Consider the following 15,197-nt stretch of genomic DNA (forward strand, 5'->3'; position numbering starts at 1 on the left):
GTGTTGCGGTGCCTGTGTGGACGCGCAGTCCTGTTTTTTCGTGTTATTTTCCGTCTCTTTTATGTCGCTGTTCGAGTGCATGGGGTGATTGGTCATTATAATTAAATAATGGCATTAGTAGTGCGGTGCCTGTGTGGACGCGCAGTCCTGTTTTTTTTTTCTCGTGTTATTTTCCGTCTCTTTTGTGTCGCTATTTGTGTACATGGGGTGATTGGATTTCTTCTTCTTCTTTTTTCATTTATTTTTTGTTCGCGCGTTCGTTGGCCGATGAATTTTATTTTTGTTCTCTTTATATAGTTTTCGATAGAAACGATCCGATTTTTGTTTTTTGAGACAAGCAAGTCGTATTGCTGGATTAAGTCCTTTCCATATCATCGAGGATCGGAAGGCACGTCGACGGATATGTTTTAAGGCTTATGATATAAAATAATTTTAATGAATGAAGCCCTTCCTACATCACCGTTGACCGGAAGGCACGCCGACGGAGAATTTCTGGAGAATCGCGGTCGAATTAATACTATATTTAAATCCCTAGATAGGTATCTTTCCGCAGCCGGCTGCCTAAGATTTTTAAAATTTCAACCGATAAACAAATTGCTTATGGTCGCATCACCTACCACAGTGAATCCTGACCTCATACCCATCTTACTAACCCCTCAAAACTCATGTGATACTTTGTCGGAGACGCAGTCGATTTGGCGGTCCCATCACTCAAGTATCGGCTAACATTCCCATCCACTTCCCCGTGTCTTACCACTGGTCGTGGCCGGCGTCGGTATTGATCAGCACGATAGGGACCTTTGAAAATTGCGAAGGGGTGATGATTGGTTCCTACTTTTCATCTGTGGTCCACGGAGCAATGTTTGGGGGTCCTGGTCAATAACGAAGTAGCAGCTACGGGTAGACACCAATGCTATGCTATGCTATGCTAATCGCAGTTGAACTGAAAAAATCGTATGAAAAAAGTGCGAAAACGAACTCAGCAAAGTGCGATTTTCAGTTACAGTGCATGGTGCACTGAAATTTAAATCGAGTTTTGGTAGTTCCAGCTAAGCGTGCACCTTAATTCAAAACCAAAACAACGGAAAAAGCGCGCGAACTTTTCAGTTGCTCGTTTTGTTTTTGTTTGTGTCGGTCGTGTTCCAGATTAAAATCCTCGCCCCAAAAAATGCCCAAACGCGTCCTTCCGCTGTGGATGCGTGACTCGCCCGGTCCCAACGCCAAGAAGCGCGTCCTCTCGGAAACCAAGCTCAACACAATCGCACCGAAAGTTGGGGAATCTCCGCCGGTTCTCGAGTCGGCGAAATCGCTGCCGGATGTTTCGGTGCCGAGCGCGGAAAACACCCCTCGGAGGCGCCTCCGGAGCAACTTTAAGATCGAGGACGACGGTCCGCCGAAGGCGGAACCGTTTGTGAAGATTAACATCGACGACGTTCCGTTCATCGACTATCGGGGAAAGATCCGGTACTTTACGGAGCTGCACGACGTTGCGTTTGCGTGCGATCAGCTGGTGCAGTGGGTCGAGAAGCAGCCGGACGGGGTGGTTCCGATTGCGTTTGATTTGGAGTGGCCGTTCAGTTTTCAGACGGGGCCGGGGAGGGTGGCGTTGATGCAGCTGTGCGCGGAGACGGACGTCTGCTATCTGTTTCAGGTGTCGTGTTTGAAGAAGCTTCCGGCGGCGCTGCTGCAGCTGTTGAACCATCCGCGGGTTTGTTTGCACGGGGTGAACGTGAAGAACGATTTTCGGAAGTTGGCGCGGGATTTTCCCGAGGCGAACGCGGAGAGGATGATTGAGCAGTGCGTGGATTTGGGCCAATGGTACAATAGGATTCACGGGACGACGGGGATCTGGAGCATGGAGCGGTTGGTGCTGCAGGTTTGCCAGCTGCGGATCAGCAAGAACAAGAAGGTCCGGATGAGCAAGTGGCACGTGCTGCCGTTGAGCGACGACCAGAAGCTGTACGCGGCGATTGATGTTTACGTGAGTAGAATGATTTTTCTCCGTGCTCAAATGTTGTGAAAACAAACTTGTACTAAAATTTGGTACACCCTTACCAAAAATCATGATTTTTTGAGTTCCAAATCCCACTTTTCATACAAATTTTTCAGTTCAACCCATATAACCATTTTTATGGTTGTAGTACCTGAACTCAAAAAATCGTATGAAAAGTGGGATTTGGAACTCAAAAATTCATGATTTTTGGTAAGAGTGTACAACCTTTCAAAGCGCTCAAGTCACTCATTTTGGGGCACTCACTTGCGTTTGTTGTTATCAGCTCAATCAGATTTCATAACAAATCTCGTTTTTTCCTCCGACAGATTGGCCAGGAAATCTACCTGAAGCTGCAAGCCAAGGAACTCCAGCTGGCACAGGAGGAGAATCCCCCGGACGCGGCACCAATCCACCAGGATTAGTGCGCCGCAGTCAACGAATCTCATATCTAAGTCTAGCATAAGTTAATCAGTCAGAACAATGTCCCGCGTGGTCCACGTCCTGCGCGCTGGCCGCCTCTCCTACCAAGCTGGGCTGGACCTGCAGCGAGCCGTCTCGTCCACCGTCGCCAACAGTCCCAACGGCCCGCTCCGCAACGTCCTGATCCTCACGGAGCACGACCCCGTTTACACCGTCGGAATCCGCACCAAAGCGTACGGCCCGGAAGAGGAGCGCCGACTGAAGCAGCTCGGGGCGGACTTCTTCCGCACGAACCGGGGCGGTCTCATCACGTTTCACGGGCCCGGCCAGCTGGTCGCCTATCCGGTGCTGAACCTGAAGAACTTCCAGCCCAGCGTCCGGTGGTACGTTTGTCACGTGGAAAAAACGGTCATTGAGCTGTGTCGGAGGTTCGGGATCCGGGCGGAGACGACGCAGGACACGGGCGTGTGGGTGGGGGGTGGCGAGCGGAAGATTTGCGCCATCGGAATCCACGCCAGCAGGTACGTAACGACGCACGGGTTGGCGCTCAACTGCGACACGGAGTTGGACTGGTTCGGGCACATTGTGCCGTGCGGGATCGAGGGGAAGGGGGTCACGTCGTTGAGTCGGGAGTTGGGGAGGAAGGTGACAGTGGGGGAGGTTACGGGGACGTTTTTGGACAGCTTTCGGGACACGTTGGAGTGCGATTTGGAGGAGTTGGACGAGGACGGGAGACTTGCTTTGGTGGGGAGTTCTTCGAAATGATTCTGGTTGGACAGCGTGACCTTATTCACAGCCCAATAAGCCAATTTTGTATTTAAATAAAGTTGAGATTATTCCGATTCTTTAAAAATTAACATGGAAAGCTTAAAATCGTTTAGTATAACACAGAGAAATTCCCTCTTTTGATCTTACTGCCATCTATTGACGATTGACATAAACAACATCTCCCAAGCGATTGCAGCGCCTCTACGGACGCCATGCGTCCTCTACCGAGTAGAAGAAGTGCTCCTCACAGAACAATCGCAGAATTTTGCACACATTCTCCGCAATGTTCGTCACCATGGCCGTATTCTCAATCAGATTGATCGCGGCCCTTGTTTTGATGTGCAAATCCGCGTACCGTTTGTTCCCCAGCGTCAGCTTAAGATCGGCCATCGCCTGGCTGTACTCCTGGCACCGGTTCGCCAGATCAATCGACGGTGGTCCACTTTCCGTCGCTTCCATCGTCGAATCATCCCCAAACATCAAAAACACCGTACAGGACAGACACTTTGCCACCACCTTCCGCCGGATGCTGACTCCGTCCTTCCGGATGCCGATCGCGCCGAGCAGACCCTCGCCCCAACCTTCCGTGTCCTTGGAGCAGGTCTGCAGGTACCGCGCCAGCGTCAACAGGTGATTGTGACCGTACGAGGATGCCTTCAAGATCTCCACGCCAACAACCAGCATCATTCCCCACAGCAGAATCAACTTGCTCTCATTTTGCTCGCTAAAAAACAATAACAAAAACAATTCAGCCAACACTCCAACCCCCCCCCCCAAAAAACTCCCCAAATCCACCAACCTCACTTTCAGCTCCTCCAGCACTCGGTACAGCTTCTGCAGCACAATCATCTTCTCCCCACTGGTCGGCGCTTCCGCGAGCCGCGCCAACGTCAGCAGATGCAACCCCAGCAGAAACCGGTTCTTCAGCAGCATCTCCTCGTCGAACCCGCGAACCGTTTGGGGACCCACCTTTTGCAGCAAGCCGCAGGTCCAGGACGCGTCCAGCACAGGAATGCCGGCATCCGTGGAGCGACCCGTCCACGATTTCGCAAAGTAGTGCACGATAGTTTCCTCGAGCAGGGTGAACAGGTTGAGCGTGAAGCCCTTGCACAGCCCGAGCGCGTCCAGGATCGACGAGATCATGTGGCTGTCGCCGGTGCGGCAGTTTTCCGTCCACAGCACGATCGCCTCGACGAACAGTCTGCGGGAGGTCACGTGGAAAGTTTGGCCATTGATTACAAAGAATTTTGTGTATGCCTGTTCGTTTTAGTCAATTTTGGTTATTTTGATCGTTTTGGCTATTTTGGTCATTTTGGCCACTTTGAACGCATTGGCCATTTTGGTCGATTTGGACGTTTTGATCGTCTTGGCCATTTTGGTCGTTTTGAACATTTTGGTCGTTTTGACCATTTTGACCATTTTGGTCGTTTTGACCATTTTGATCTTCTGGCCATTTCGATCGATTTGGTTATTATGATCGTTTTGACCATTGTGGTCGTTTTGACCAATTTGGTCGATATGGCCGTTTTGATAATTTTAATCGTTTAGGCAATTTTGGTCGAATTGGTTATTTAGATCGTTTTGGCCATTTTGGTCAATTTAGTTATTTTGATCGTTTTGGCCATTTTGGTCGTTTTAACCATTTTGATCGTCTTGGCCATTTTGATCGTTTTGACCATTTTGGTCGTTTTGACCATTTTGGTCGTTTTGACCATTTTGGTCGTTTTGGCCAATTTGGTCGTTTTGGCCGTTTTGGTCGTTTTGGCAATATTGGTCGAATTGGTTATTTTGATCGTTTTGGCTATTTTGGTCGTTTAGGCTATTTTGGTCATTTTGGCCATTTTGGTCGTTTTGGCCATTTTGATCGTTTTGGCCATTTTGGTCGTTTTAACCATTTTGATCGTCTTGGCCATTTTGATCGTTTTGACCATTTTGGTCGTTTTGACCATTTTGGTCGTTTTGGCCAATTTGGTCGTTTTGGCCATTTTGATCGTTTTGACCATTTTGGTCGTTTTGCCCATTTTGATCGTCTTGGCTTTTGATCGTTTTGACTACTTTGGTCGATATGGCCGTTTTGGCCATTTTGATCATTTTTGCCATTTTGATCGATTTGATTATTTTGGTCGTTTTGGCCATTTTGATCTTCTGGTCATTTTGGTCGATATGGCCGTTTAAATAATTTTGATCGTTTTGACAATTTTGGTCGTTTTGCCATTTTGGTCGTTTTGGCCATTTTGGTCGTTTTGGCCATTTTGGTCGTTTTGACCATTTTGATCGTTTTGGCCATTTTGGTCGTTTGTGCCATTTTGGTCGTTTGTGCCATTTTGGTCGTTTTGACCATTTTGGTCGATTTGGTAATTTTGATCGTTTTGACTATTATGGTCGATATGGCCGTTTTGGCCATTTTGATAATTTTGGCCATTTTGATCGATTTCGTTATTTGGATCTTTTTAGCCATTTTGGTCGTTTTGACCATTTTGGTCGTTTTGATCGTTTTGACCATTTTGGTCGTTTTGGCCATTTTGGTCAATTTAGTCATTTTAATCGTTTTGGTCATTTTGATCGTTTTGATCGTTTTGGTCATTTTGGTCGTTTTGGCCATTTTGGTCGTTTTGGCCATTTTGGTCGTTTTTGCCATTTTGGTCGTTTTGACCATTTTGGTCGTTTTGGCCATTTTGGTCGATTTCGTTATTTTGATCGTTTTGGCCATTTTGGTCGTTTTGACCATTTTGGTCATTTTTGTCGACTTGGTAAATTTGATCGTTTTGGCCATTTTGGTCGTTTAGGCCATTTTGGTCGATTTCGTTTTTTAATCGTTTAGGTCGATATGGCCGTTTTGATAATTTTGATCGTTTTGGCCATTTTTGCCGTGTTGATCGTTTTGGCCATTTTGGTCGTTTTGGCAATTTTAATCGTTTTGACCATTTTTGTAATTTTTGTCGTTTTAATCATTTGGTTATATTGATCGATTTGGTCATTTTGATCGTTTGGTCATTTGGCCATTTTGATCGTTTTGGTTATTTTGACCGTTTTGGTCGTTTGGCCATTGTGATCATTATTAGCTTTTTGTTCCTTTTGGTAATTTTGATCGTTTTGACCATTTTGATCGTTTTATCCGTTTTGGTCATTCGGTCATTTTGGCTATTTTGATCGTTTTGGCAATTTTGGTCGATTTGGTCGTTTTGACCATTGTGGTCGTTTTGACCAATTTGGTCGATATGACCGTTTTGATACTTTTAATCGTTTTGGCAATTTTGATCGTTTTGGCCATTTCGGACATTTGGTCATTTTGATCGTTTAGAATATTTTGATCATTTTGGACGTTTTAGTCAATTTGCTCGTTTTTACCATTTTGGTCATTTAGATCATTATGGTTATTTTGGTCGATTTGGATATTTTCTACGTTTCGGTTTTTTTTATCGTTTTGGATATTTAGATCGTTCTGACAATGAGGGCGTTTTGGTAATTTGGTCATTTTTGTTTTTTGATCGTTTTGGCTATTTTGATTGTCTTGAGCATTGTGATCGATATGGGCTTTTTGTGTCGATTTGTATTTTTTATCGATATTTTGGTCATTTCGATTTTTTTTTGTCATCTTGACAATTTTTGTAATTTTCATCGTTTTGGTAATTTTGGCCATTTTGGTCATTTAAATCGTTTAGGCCATTTTGGTTGCTTGGGTGATTTAGGTAGTTTTGACCATTTTTGTTGATTTGGTTATTTTGATCGTTTGGGCCATTTCGGTTGATATGGTCGTTTTGACAATTTGGATCGTTTTGGACATTTTGAACCTTTTATCTATCTTTATAGTTTTGGTATTTTCTATCGTTTTGATCGTTTTGGTCATTTTGGTCGTTTTGGCCATATTGGTCAGTTTGAACGTGTTTGCTGCAATGGAATTTTTTTATCGTTTTGGTTATTTTGAAGTTATTTTGGCCATTTTGTTCGTTGGCCATTGTGATATTTTTGTCGTTTTGGGTAATTTTGGTAGTATTGGACATTTTCGTAACTTCGGTCGTTTTGATCGTTTTTTCGATTTGATTATTTTGGTCGTTTTGATAGCTTGAGCTACTATGAAATTATTTATCGTTTTGGTTATTTTGGTCATTTTGGAAATTTTTGTCGTTTTTATCGTTTTGGAAATTTTTGCCATTTTATTCATTTTAATCGTTTTGAAAATTTTCGTCATTTTGATCGTTTTTTGTAAATTGGTGTGTTTTACTCCAAAACAAAACTTACCTCGAGGTGTACTCGCCCTGACTCTGCAGCGACACGACCACCTCCGCCATCAGGTTCTTCGCCTCAAACTCGCGGTCCTTCACGGTCCGGATCTGCAGCAGCACGGTCTCGATCGTGTTCAGCAGTCCCAGCACGGCGTTGTGGAACGCCTGCACTCCCTGCTTCGTCCCCAGCAGCTTCTGGTACTTGGCCCCGCAGGCGTTCAGCAGCCGGACCGTCGTCCGCACGTACAGGATCCGCTTGGCCTGGACCTGCGACTGGAGCGCGCTCGACTCCAGCGGATTGCCCGGGTTGAACTTCATGGCGGACGCGACCTGCAGCAGATCCAGCACGGCACTGTCCACGACCTCGCCCTCCGAAGGCATCTTGAGGACGGCGGAAGGTTCCGCCGAGAGCACGAACCAGTCCAGGACCGCTTCCACGCCCTGGTACTCCAGCATGTGCCACGGGTAGTTGCAGGCCTCCTGGAGCAGCGTCACGATCTTGAGACCTTCGCGGGCGTTCGGTTCGTACGAGATCTTGATGAAGATCATCAACAGGGAGGACAGCATCTGGTAGCGCACGGTGTAATCCCAGCCCTGGATGTGCTGCTGAAGCCACGGAGTCCACGCAATCCGGATGAAGATGTGACCGACAAAGAGGTGCGCTTCCGGAATGAACTGCTGGAGGATCCGGCTGAAGCCGGTGATGTGAACTGGGGCTGGACGGAACCGATCCCACGCCAGGTTCATCAGGTTCGTGTGAATCGGTACGGCTACGAAGCGTGGAAGAGCCGGATGGGCGTAGTTCAGCTCGTACCAGTAGAAGATGTGACCCAGCACGGCACTGCTCGACGGGAATGTGTCCATCAGGTACTGCAGACAGTGCTCAAACACCTTGACCATCCGGAAGGCGGTGTCCGCGTGCAGTTCACTCCACGGCGGAAGAATGCTCTGATCACCGGCGACCTGCTGGATCCAGTTGGCCACCTGCTGCGGACCGTTCTTCATCGTCTGGGGAAAGTACGGAATAAGCCACGGGGAAAACATGTCGCAAAGCGATGGCCACAACCAGTTGATCACTGGAAAACACGTTTGAGGTTAGAATCTTGAACAAGTGCTAACGCTAACGCCAACTCACGCTCATCCGCCAGCACTCCCGGATAGGTGTGAACGGCCGCAACGACCGCCGCATGACCCATCGAACCCAACAGTAGCGACAACACCTCGCAGTACTCGCTGTGCTTCGGATACAACCCGTGCAGACCATGGGCAAGCCGCTCCTGCTGAAAGTGCTGCGTCAACAGAACCGTCGTGTCGATAATATCCTTGTACGACAGGATGTTCTGCTTGGTGGCGAACGCCCGGAACTCCTCCTTGATCGCGACCAGGCCCACGCCGAACGCCATCGGTTGACAACCGACGCGGCGTCGCATCGAGTTGACCAGATCGAGCAGAACCTTCTGGTCGACCTTCTTCTTCGAGCAAGCCGCCAGCGACATCTGCAGAATGTCCCCGTAGTGCTCCGGAAAGTCGTACTCGAACAGATGCATCAGGTGGCGCTGGAGAAGCTGGAAAGCCAAATATCAATTACAACCCTAACCTCACTCTTCCTAAAAGGACCCCCAACTCACATCCTGAATCATCACCGCATTCTGCTGGTTCCAGCCCTCCAGCCCGCGCAGGATCAGCCCCGCCAGCTGGTTCACGTCCACCAGCTTCGGCCGGAAGCGGTTCATCCAGCCGACGATGTCAAACTTGGACAGCAGCACAAACAGTACGTGCGTGTCGCACTTTTTGATGTGCGAATCGATGATGAAGCCGTACATCTTGAGGAAGAACTGCGGCGGACAGCTCGCCGGCACGAGCAGTTCCGTGATCAGGCTCACCAGGTCGCTCCGCTTCAGCGCAATGTTCAGCAGCTTGATCCCTTCGTCGTTCTGGTTCTCCTGCATGAAGAACTGTAACGAGAATCGTCAGCGCTTCGTTTCGACCTTCGAGATCTTCCGTGAACTTACCCCCAGCTGACTGATCCCAAGCGAGCAGACCTCCTTCGTCAGCGGACACAGCTGGTTGTAGTCGTTCATCTTGGCGACAAACTCGTAAAACAGCGTGCACCCGACCTTGTTCAGCTTGCCGCAAGCTTTCGCGTCGTTGCACAGCCGGAACTCCTGGTACGCTTCCACCAGCTGCCTCAGAAACGCATCGATCTGCACGGAAGCCTTCACGACCCGATCGGGAAGCTTCTTCTCGCGCTGGAGCAAGCTGTCGTGCGCGGCACGATTGTCCGACAGGACTCCCATCAGGCTTTTGTCCAGCTTGTACGAGGTGTACTTGACGAGGACCTTCTTGGGTTCCGTACACCCGTTGCCGCAGCGAACGTCTCTGTGCAGAATCTTGTCCTCGTTGACGTACAGCTTCCGGACCTGCTCCAGATAGCAGCTGTCCAGCAGCAGATGCTCGTTGTACATCACGTGAAAGTCCTTCCGGGCGTACGCGTCCAAAATGGAAAAGTCCGACTTGAGCATGGCAATCAGCGAACTCGACGATTGCGAGCCAAACTCCACCGAGCTGACGAGAGGCGCAGACTTGAACACCGGAGGCGGCGGAACCGGAGCGTCGTAAGCTTCCAACCGCTTGAAGATCGCCGTCCTCGGATCCTGCATGTCGGTCGTGCTCTGACTGGGATTCAGCGATCGCATCGGCGAACCCAACCCAGCTGTCACCGTAGCCCGGTACCGGAAGCACAACTTTTGCCAGCTGTCCGCCAGTTCCCGATGCTCACCCCGGATCCCCCTAAAGTCGATAAACTCCGTCCAGTGGGCACGGTTCCCGCGGAAGATCGACGCCAGCCGGTGACAGTCGAACTGCGGCGGAAGCTCAATCGTCTGCACCCGCATCCGGTTCAGCTGGGTGTCCTCCAGCCACAGCTGCATCGTCTTGAACAGTCGCGTCAGGTGGTTGTAGAAGGACAGCTGGCGCTCGTCGGTTTCGCTGACCGATTCCGCGTTGTAGTAACACTCCGCTTCGTACAGCTGCTTCTTGATGCGCTTCATCGTGCCGACGTTGTGCTCGTAGAAGCGATCGGCTACGCCGAAGCAGCTGGCGAAGCGTTCCTCGTCGGGACCGAAGGGAATGCGCGACAGGTAGACGGTGAAGAACAGCTGGCACACGATCGGGTACATGTAGGTCTTGATGGAGCAGCTGGCAACGAGGTTCGTCAGCTTGAACAGCGTCAACGCGTTGACCTGGAACGACGGGTAGCCGAGGATCGAGGTGGACTTTTTGACGGCGGTGTCGAGCGAGACTTTGGCGGAGTTTGGCATTCCGATCGCTCGCAGCACTTCGTGCCAGATGCGGGTCTGGATCTCGGTGATCTCGTACTCGAGCTCCAGCGTGAAGATCGACAGGAACACGGTGGAAGGTGACGGACTGGTGAACACATCGATGGGGCTGGAGGACAGCAGGTTCAGCAGTCCGGAAGGTTTGGACGCTTTGATGTCTTCGAAGCGCGAGTAGTACGGCCGGAAGAACTCTTTCATCGAGTGCCAGCAGTCTGGAAATTGGTACGCCACGCCCATCATGGCATCCAGCAGACTCAGTACCGCTGTATCCTTGGTCCAGTTGGGTAGTTCCGTCAGGCAGAGCAGCCAAACGTTGACCAGCAGCGTTGGCGAGCCGAGTCCGTACTGAACGTAGTTGGTGATCTGCGACAGGATCATGCAACGGAGCATTTCGGTTACGGGAGTGGGAGATTCCGGTCGGAATTGGTCTTTCGTCAGGCGACTGTAGTGACGATCGGCCGCGATCAGCGTTAGAAGGATCGTTTTGAACAACTCGCAACGGCTTAAGCTGTCTGGGCATTCGAGGAATTGTGGGGTGATGAGCTGTAGACACCGGATCACGACCGAGTAGCGATGATCGTTGAGCAGCAACCGAATCTGCTCCAATCCCTTGTGACAGATTTGCGGCACCGAGTGACCCCAGGTACTGATCAAGATCGCCAGGTAGATCGCAAGCGGGCGATTCTCCGTCACCCCCTGGTAGATTTGCTGGGCCCGTTCCAGTTCGAGAATGTGCCGCAAGATCAGAGCCGGATTCTTGATCATACCGTTGACGACCTCCGGACTTTGGTCCATGCAGTGCAGGCGAAGCATACTCACCATGTTCCAGCACCACGCCAGAAACTGCTCCTGGGCGGCTTTACCCTTCACCAGGCTACTTACGGACGCGGCCAGTCCCTGGGAGGTTCCGAGCAGCTCGGGGACGTGCTTGGTGTACACCTCCGTAACCAGACAAGCGATGCGGACGTGGATGTCGTGCGGTAGGAACAGTTCGTTGTTGCTGGAAGGAAACAAGGTGGTTATTCGACGACGCAGATGATCATCAAACCCTAGCCAGGAACTCACTGGTCAAAGTTGTAGTTCAGGTGGATCAGGATAACCCTGGCGGTGGAGCTCTGGATCGCGTCGAAGCCGTAGTTGAGGATCCAGTTGGCGAGCAGCTCAAAGTCGTCCCACGTCGGCCGCCACCGGTCCAGCGGAAGCGACTTGAACACGTACATCGCGGACTGGTCGGCCGAGGCGACGTCCTGCTTCAGGGATTGCAGCAGCCGGGACACCAGCGCTGGGTACTTGGCCACGATGTTGTACAGCAGATCCTTGACCGCCTTGTAGCAAAAGTCTTTGGTGTGCTCGTTGAGGTAGCCGATCTGGAAGGAGGAGGTTTAGAGAAGATCGAGTAGACGATTGAAGTGACTCACGTCAAATAGGTTTAGGGCGACGCTTTCGATGAACTCGCTGTCGCAGGGTTCTCTTGCGAGCGCCATGTTCGAGAAGACCTGCAGCAGATAGTACAGATCCTCGGAGGGCATCTCCAGCAGACTGCTGCGGAACTGATCGCGGCGTTCCTCGCCGATGCACATCGTTCGGAAGTCAGCGTCTACGTCGACGATGGATTGGTCGCTAAACTCGTTCAGGTGGAGACAAAAGTACAGCTTCCAGAGCGCGTTGATGCTCAGCTGATCGAAGGGGAAGCCGGTCAGGTACTGCCAGGTGCCGATCTTGCGCGATCGGTAGATGAACTGGGCCGATCGGACGATAAAGACGTCCAGTTCTAAGGAAATTCGTGCTTTCTGGGAAGGGTCGGACGGGTCGCGTTCCTGGAGAATTCGGTAGAGATCGCTCACGTAGAAGACGGTGTGCTTGATCAGTCTGGCCAGCCGCTTGGCAAACTGTCGGTAGCGATCGGCGTCGTACGTGACCAACCCGTTGCCCAGCAGTTCGACGAAGGTCGTCCCGAACGCGATGCATTTCAGCAGGTGCGTCCCACTGATGGCGTCCTCGTTGATCCGGAACGTCCCGTCCAGTCGGTGATCGACGAACGTGATCACTTGGAACAAACTCCCAAACGGAATTTGATCGATCAACGCCACCAAATCTCCCTCCTTCAGTTCGGAGATCGAGTCCGAGCCGGAACAGTCCTCCCCGTCGCTGTCCACGATGGCCCACATCTCTTCCTGAACCACGTCGATCGATCGGTTCATGTCCAGCTTCAGCTTCTCCAGGAACTCGTTTCGCTTCTTGATCGGCAACAGGATCGTGGCGAGAACGACCAGGCAGTGCTGAAACTCCGGTCCGCCCCAGAGCAGACCACCGTTCCAGCAGGGAACCTGCACCAGCTTCGTGCCCCATCCGGAAATCCCGCTGGGACTTCTCAGCACGTGGAACAGCACAAACAGGTGATCGTGCGAGGTCGCGATCCGGAGCTGCGTGGCGACCAGCTTCCCCGTCCACGAGCGGACATCCGCCAGGAAGCGCTTGTCGATGATTCCCTTGCGCAGGAAGCTGAACAGAATCGAGATGCAGAGTCGCAGCTCGCCGATCGCGGCCATCAGCTGTTGGGGATCGAAGGTGGGCGTTAGGACTACGGGGGCGTCTACCGGAAGGTTCGCGAAGGTCGGATGCAGGTTGAGCGTCTCGAAGATGCGCTGCTCGATCTTGATCCGGGTGGCGTCCACCTCGTAGGCGGTTTGGTTGCACTGGAAGCAGGACTGCTTCATCAGGTCCTTGAGGGTGGTTGTGAACTCTGCGAGGGCGGACTCTTGCAGGATCGCCACGCTGAAAAAGTTACGTTACTCAATATTTTGGGGGTTCAATTTAGCGTGTTTTTGACAGTTTCAAACTGTCAAATGCACGCATAAATCGGACTACCCAAATCTTGCTAACCCTCAACCCATTGCAACCATGATAATCCTCTATACTACCATCAACAGTTGATAGAACACCGACCTGGACTGATAGCTGGCCCGCAGCAGCTTGCCGTCGCCGCAGGTGTCCGTTCCGGTGAACGTCTGCTCCTTCACCAGCCACAGCTCGTTGGCCAGCGTCTTGGTGCGTCTCCGCAGCGCGTCAAACTCGAGCAGGTTCAAGCTGAGATCGGCCCTAGCTTTGGCGTAACGCTGCAGCAGCTGGTACAGCGGATGGTTAACGCACTGGTCGTGCTCCTCGAGCTCCCGGGTCAGGAACTCCTGCTCGAAGGCCTCGGCAGCGCCGAGTTCCGCGTCAACGCGGTAGAACTGGGATTGTTGGTCTCGGTTGAAGGGCTTCAAGGTGCATGTTACGACGGCGTCTAAGGTGACATCCTGGATCTGCATCGCTTGAAGATTCGGGTAGAGTGATTTAACGGGGACAACCGGCTGTACTTTGACCTCTGGCACTACTTGGACCGCAGGTTCGTCAAACACCGGCGCCGACGGCGCGGTCGCCTCCACCGACAGCTCCTCCTCCTGCATAATCTTCTCGCTATCCGTCAAATTCCGCTCCTCATCCACGACAACCAAGTCTCCGATGACCGGAGCTTCCTCCGAGGTCGACGTACTTGGGAAATCGATATCGACCTGGCCAGCCCCACTCGCCACCACATCCTCCCCACAGTCATCATCCACCAACAGCTGGGGTTCCTCCCCGGGAACATCCGGCAGGACCAACGGCTTAACTTTCGCCTTTTTCTGCTGAAAAGAAGAAAAAAAACGACAAAACGGTGTCAAATTCCAAAGCAAGAAACCTCGCAAATGCGCACTTTGTCTGCCGCAAATCACGGCCTACCTTTGTTTTGGGCTTCTCGAGGGTGGCCATAATTAGTGAGCGGATTACACGCGCGGTAATTACGACGAAACTAATCGTCCATTTTGAGGCTCAACTCTAGGAAAAATCAGGCTTATCTCGTCGTCGCGAAACGGGCTTCAAATTTCTTGATGATTCAACAGGAAACTGCGCTGCGACAAAATAAACCACACAAGAAAACGGATCTGTTGTCAAGGCAAAACGGAACCTTGTTTACTGTTCTGGGCACGACGATAGAGTAAACAAACAGCACTTTGAAACCTGAACTTTTTTGCACTAAACTGGATTGGCGAGAAATGGTCACCGAAAAAAAAAACAAAGTTGAATCCAATTTGTTTCGTCTGGAGGAAGCAGAATGATAAATTTTACTTTTGCGTGATTTTCTGCTCCCGACTCGATGAGACGACGTTCTTTGTTGTGACTTTTGTTTTGGTTTTCTATTTCTCTCTGTCATGGGGTGAGTGGCGATAAGAGTGAGTGACTGTCAAAAACAGCTGAGAGGACGCTCTTGTACTAAAAATAAAGAGGGAACTCAGCCAAATTAGGGTAACTGTAAAACTAACGAAACAATATTATCCAAATTGTTCTTTTATATTTTTTTTTTGATTAGGTCCTATAAACATATGAAAGACAATAGAGCAACTCTCTACGAAATTTTACGTATTTTTTTTTATT

At 50.5% G+C, this 15,197-nt stretch overlaps 3 protein-coding genes across 4 annotated transcripts; 2 read left to right on the forward strand and 1 right to left on the reverse strand.

The window, feature by feature from the left end:
• The first annotated feature begins 1,068 nt into the window (after positions 1 to 1,068).
• On the forward strand, positions 1,069 to 2,429 carry LOC120432320 (3'-5' exonuclease). Its single transcript, XM_039597505.2, has 2 exons — positions 1,069 to 1,981; positions 2,320 to 2,429. The coding sequence occupies exons 1-2, from the start codon at positions 1,169 to 1,171 to the stop codon at positions 2,413 to 2,415; spliced, it is 909 nt and encodes a 302-aa protein (XP_039453439.1). The 5' UTR covers positions 1,069 to 1,168; the 3' UTR covers positions 2,416 to 2,429.
• A 44-nt stretch (positions 2,430 to 2,473) lies between these two features.
• LOC120432322 (putative lipoyltransferase 2, mitochondrial) lies at positions 2,474 to 3,270 on the forward strand. Its single transcript, XM_039597506.2, has one exon. The coding sequence runs from the start codon at positions 2,474 to 2,476 to the stop codon at positions 3,176 to 3,178; it is 705 nt and encodes a 234-aa protein (XP_039453440.1). The 3' UTR covers positions 3,179 to 3,270.
• LOC120432319 (ectopic P granules protein 5 homolog) lies at positions 3,199 to 14,939 on the reverse strand. Of its 2 annotated transcripts, none has more exons than XM_039597504.2 (10): positions 14,505 to 14,939; positions 13,689 to 14,407; positions 12,161 to 13,517; positions 11,808 to 12,109; positions 9,417 to 11,742; positions 9,033 to 9,359; positions 8,540 to 8,969; positions 7,421 to 8,480; positions 3,981 to 4,382; positions 3,199 to 3,905 (listed from the first exon to the last, which is right to left on the reverse strand). In XM_039597504.2, exons 1-10 carry the CDS (start codon positions 14,532 to 14,534, stop codon positions 3,383 to 3,385), a joined length of 7,476 nt encoding a protein of 2,491 aa, XP_039453438.1. In that variant the 5' UTR covers positions 14,535 to 14,939; the 3' UTR covers positions 3,199 to 3,382. The 2 variants fall into 2 exon arrangements, with proteins under 2 accessions (XP_039453438.1, XP_039453437.1); XM_039597503.2 differs by having other exon boundaries at positions 13,689 to 14,410.
• Between the last annotated feature and the right edge of the window lie 258 nt (positions 14,940 to 15,197).

Source organism: Culex pipiens, chromosome 1 (genome assembly GCF_016801865.2).
Source record: "Culex pipiens pallens isolate TS chromosome 1, TS_CPP_V2, whole genome shotgun sequence".
Classification (NCBI taxonomy): domain Eukaryota; kingdom Metazoa; phylum Arthropoda; class Insecta; order Diptera; family Culicidae; genus Culex; species Culex pipiens.

Coding starts and splice junctions, on each gene's coding strand:
- LOC120432320 (XM_039597505.2), top strand. CDS start 1,169: ATGCCCAAACGCGTCCTTCCGCTGTGGATGCGTGACTCGCCCGGTCCC. Junction 1,982..2,319: donor ACGCGGCGATTGATGTTTAC/GTGAGTAGAATG, acceptor TTCCTCCGACAG/ATTGGCCAGGAAATCTACCT.
- LOC120432322 (XM_039597506.2), top strand. CDS start 2,474: ATGTCCCGCGTGGTCCACGTCCTGCGCGCTGGCCGCCTCTCCTACCAA.
- LOC120432319 (XM_039597503.2), bottom strand. CDS start 14,534: ATGGCCACCCTCGAGAAGCCCAAAACAAAG. Junction 11,743..11,807: donor CTGAACTACAACTTTGACCA/GTGAGTTCCTGG, acceptor GTTTCCTTCCAG/CAACAACGAACTGTTCCTAC. Junction 8,481..8,539: donor GGGAGTGCTGGCGGATGAGC/GTGAGTTGGCGT, acceptor CGTGTTTTCCAG/TGATCAACTGGTTGTGGCCA.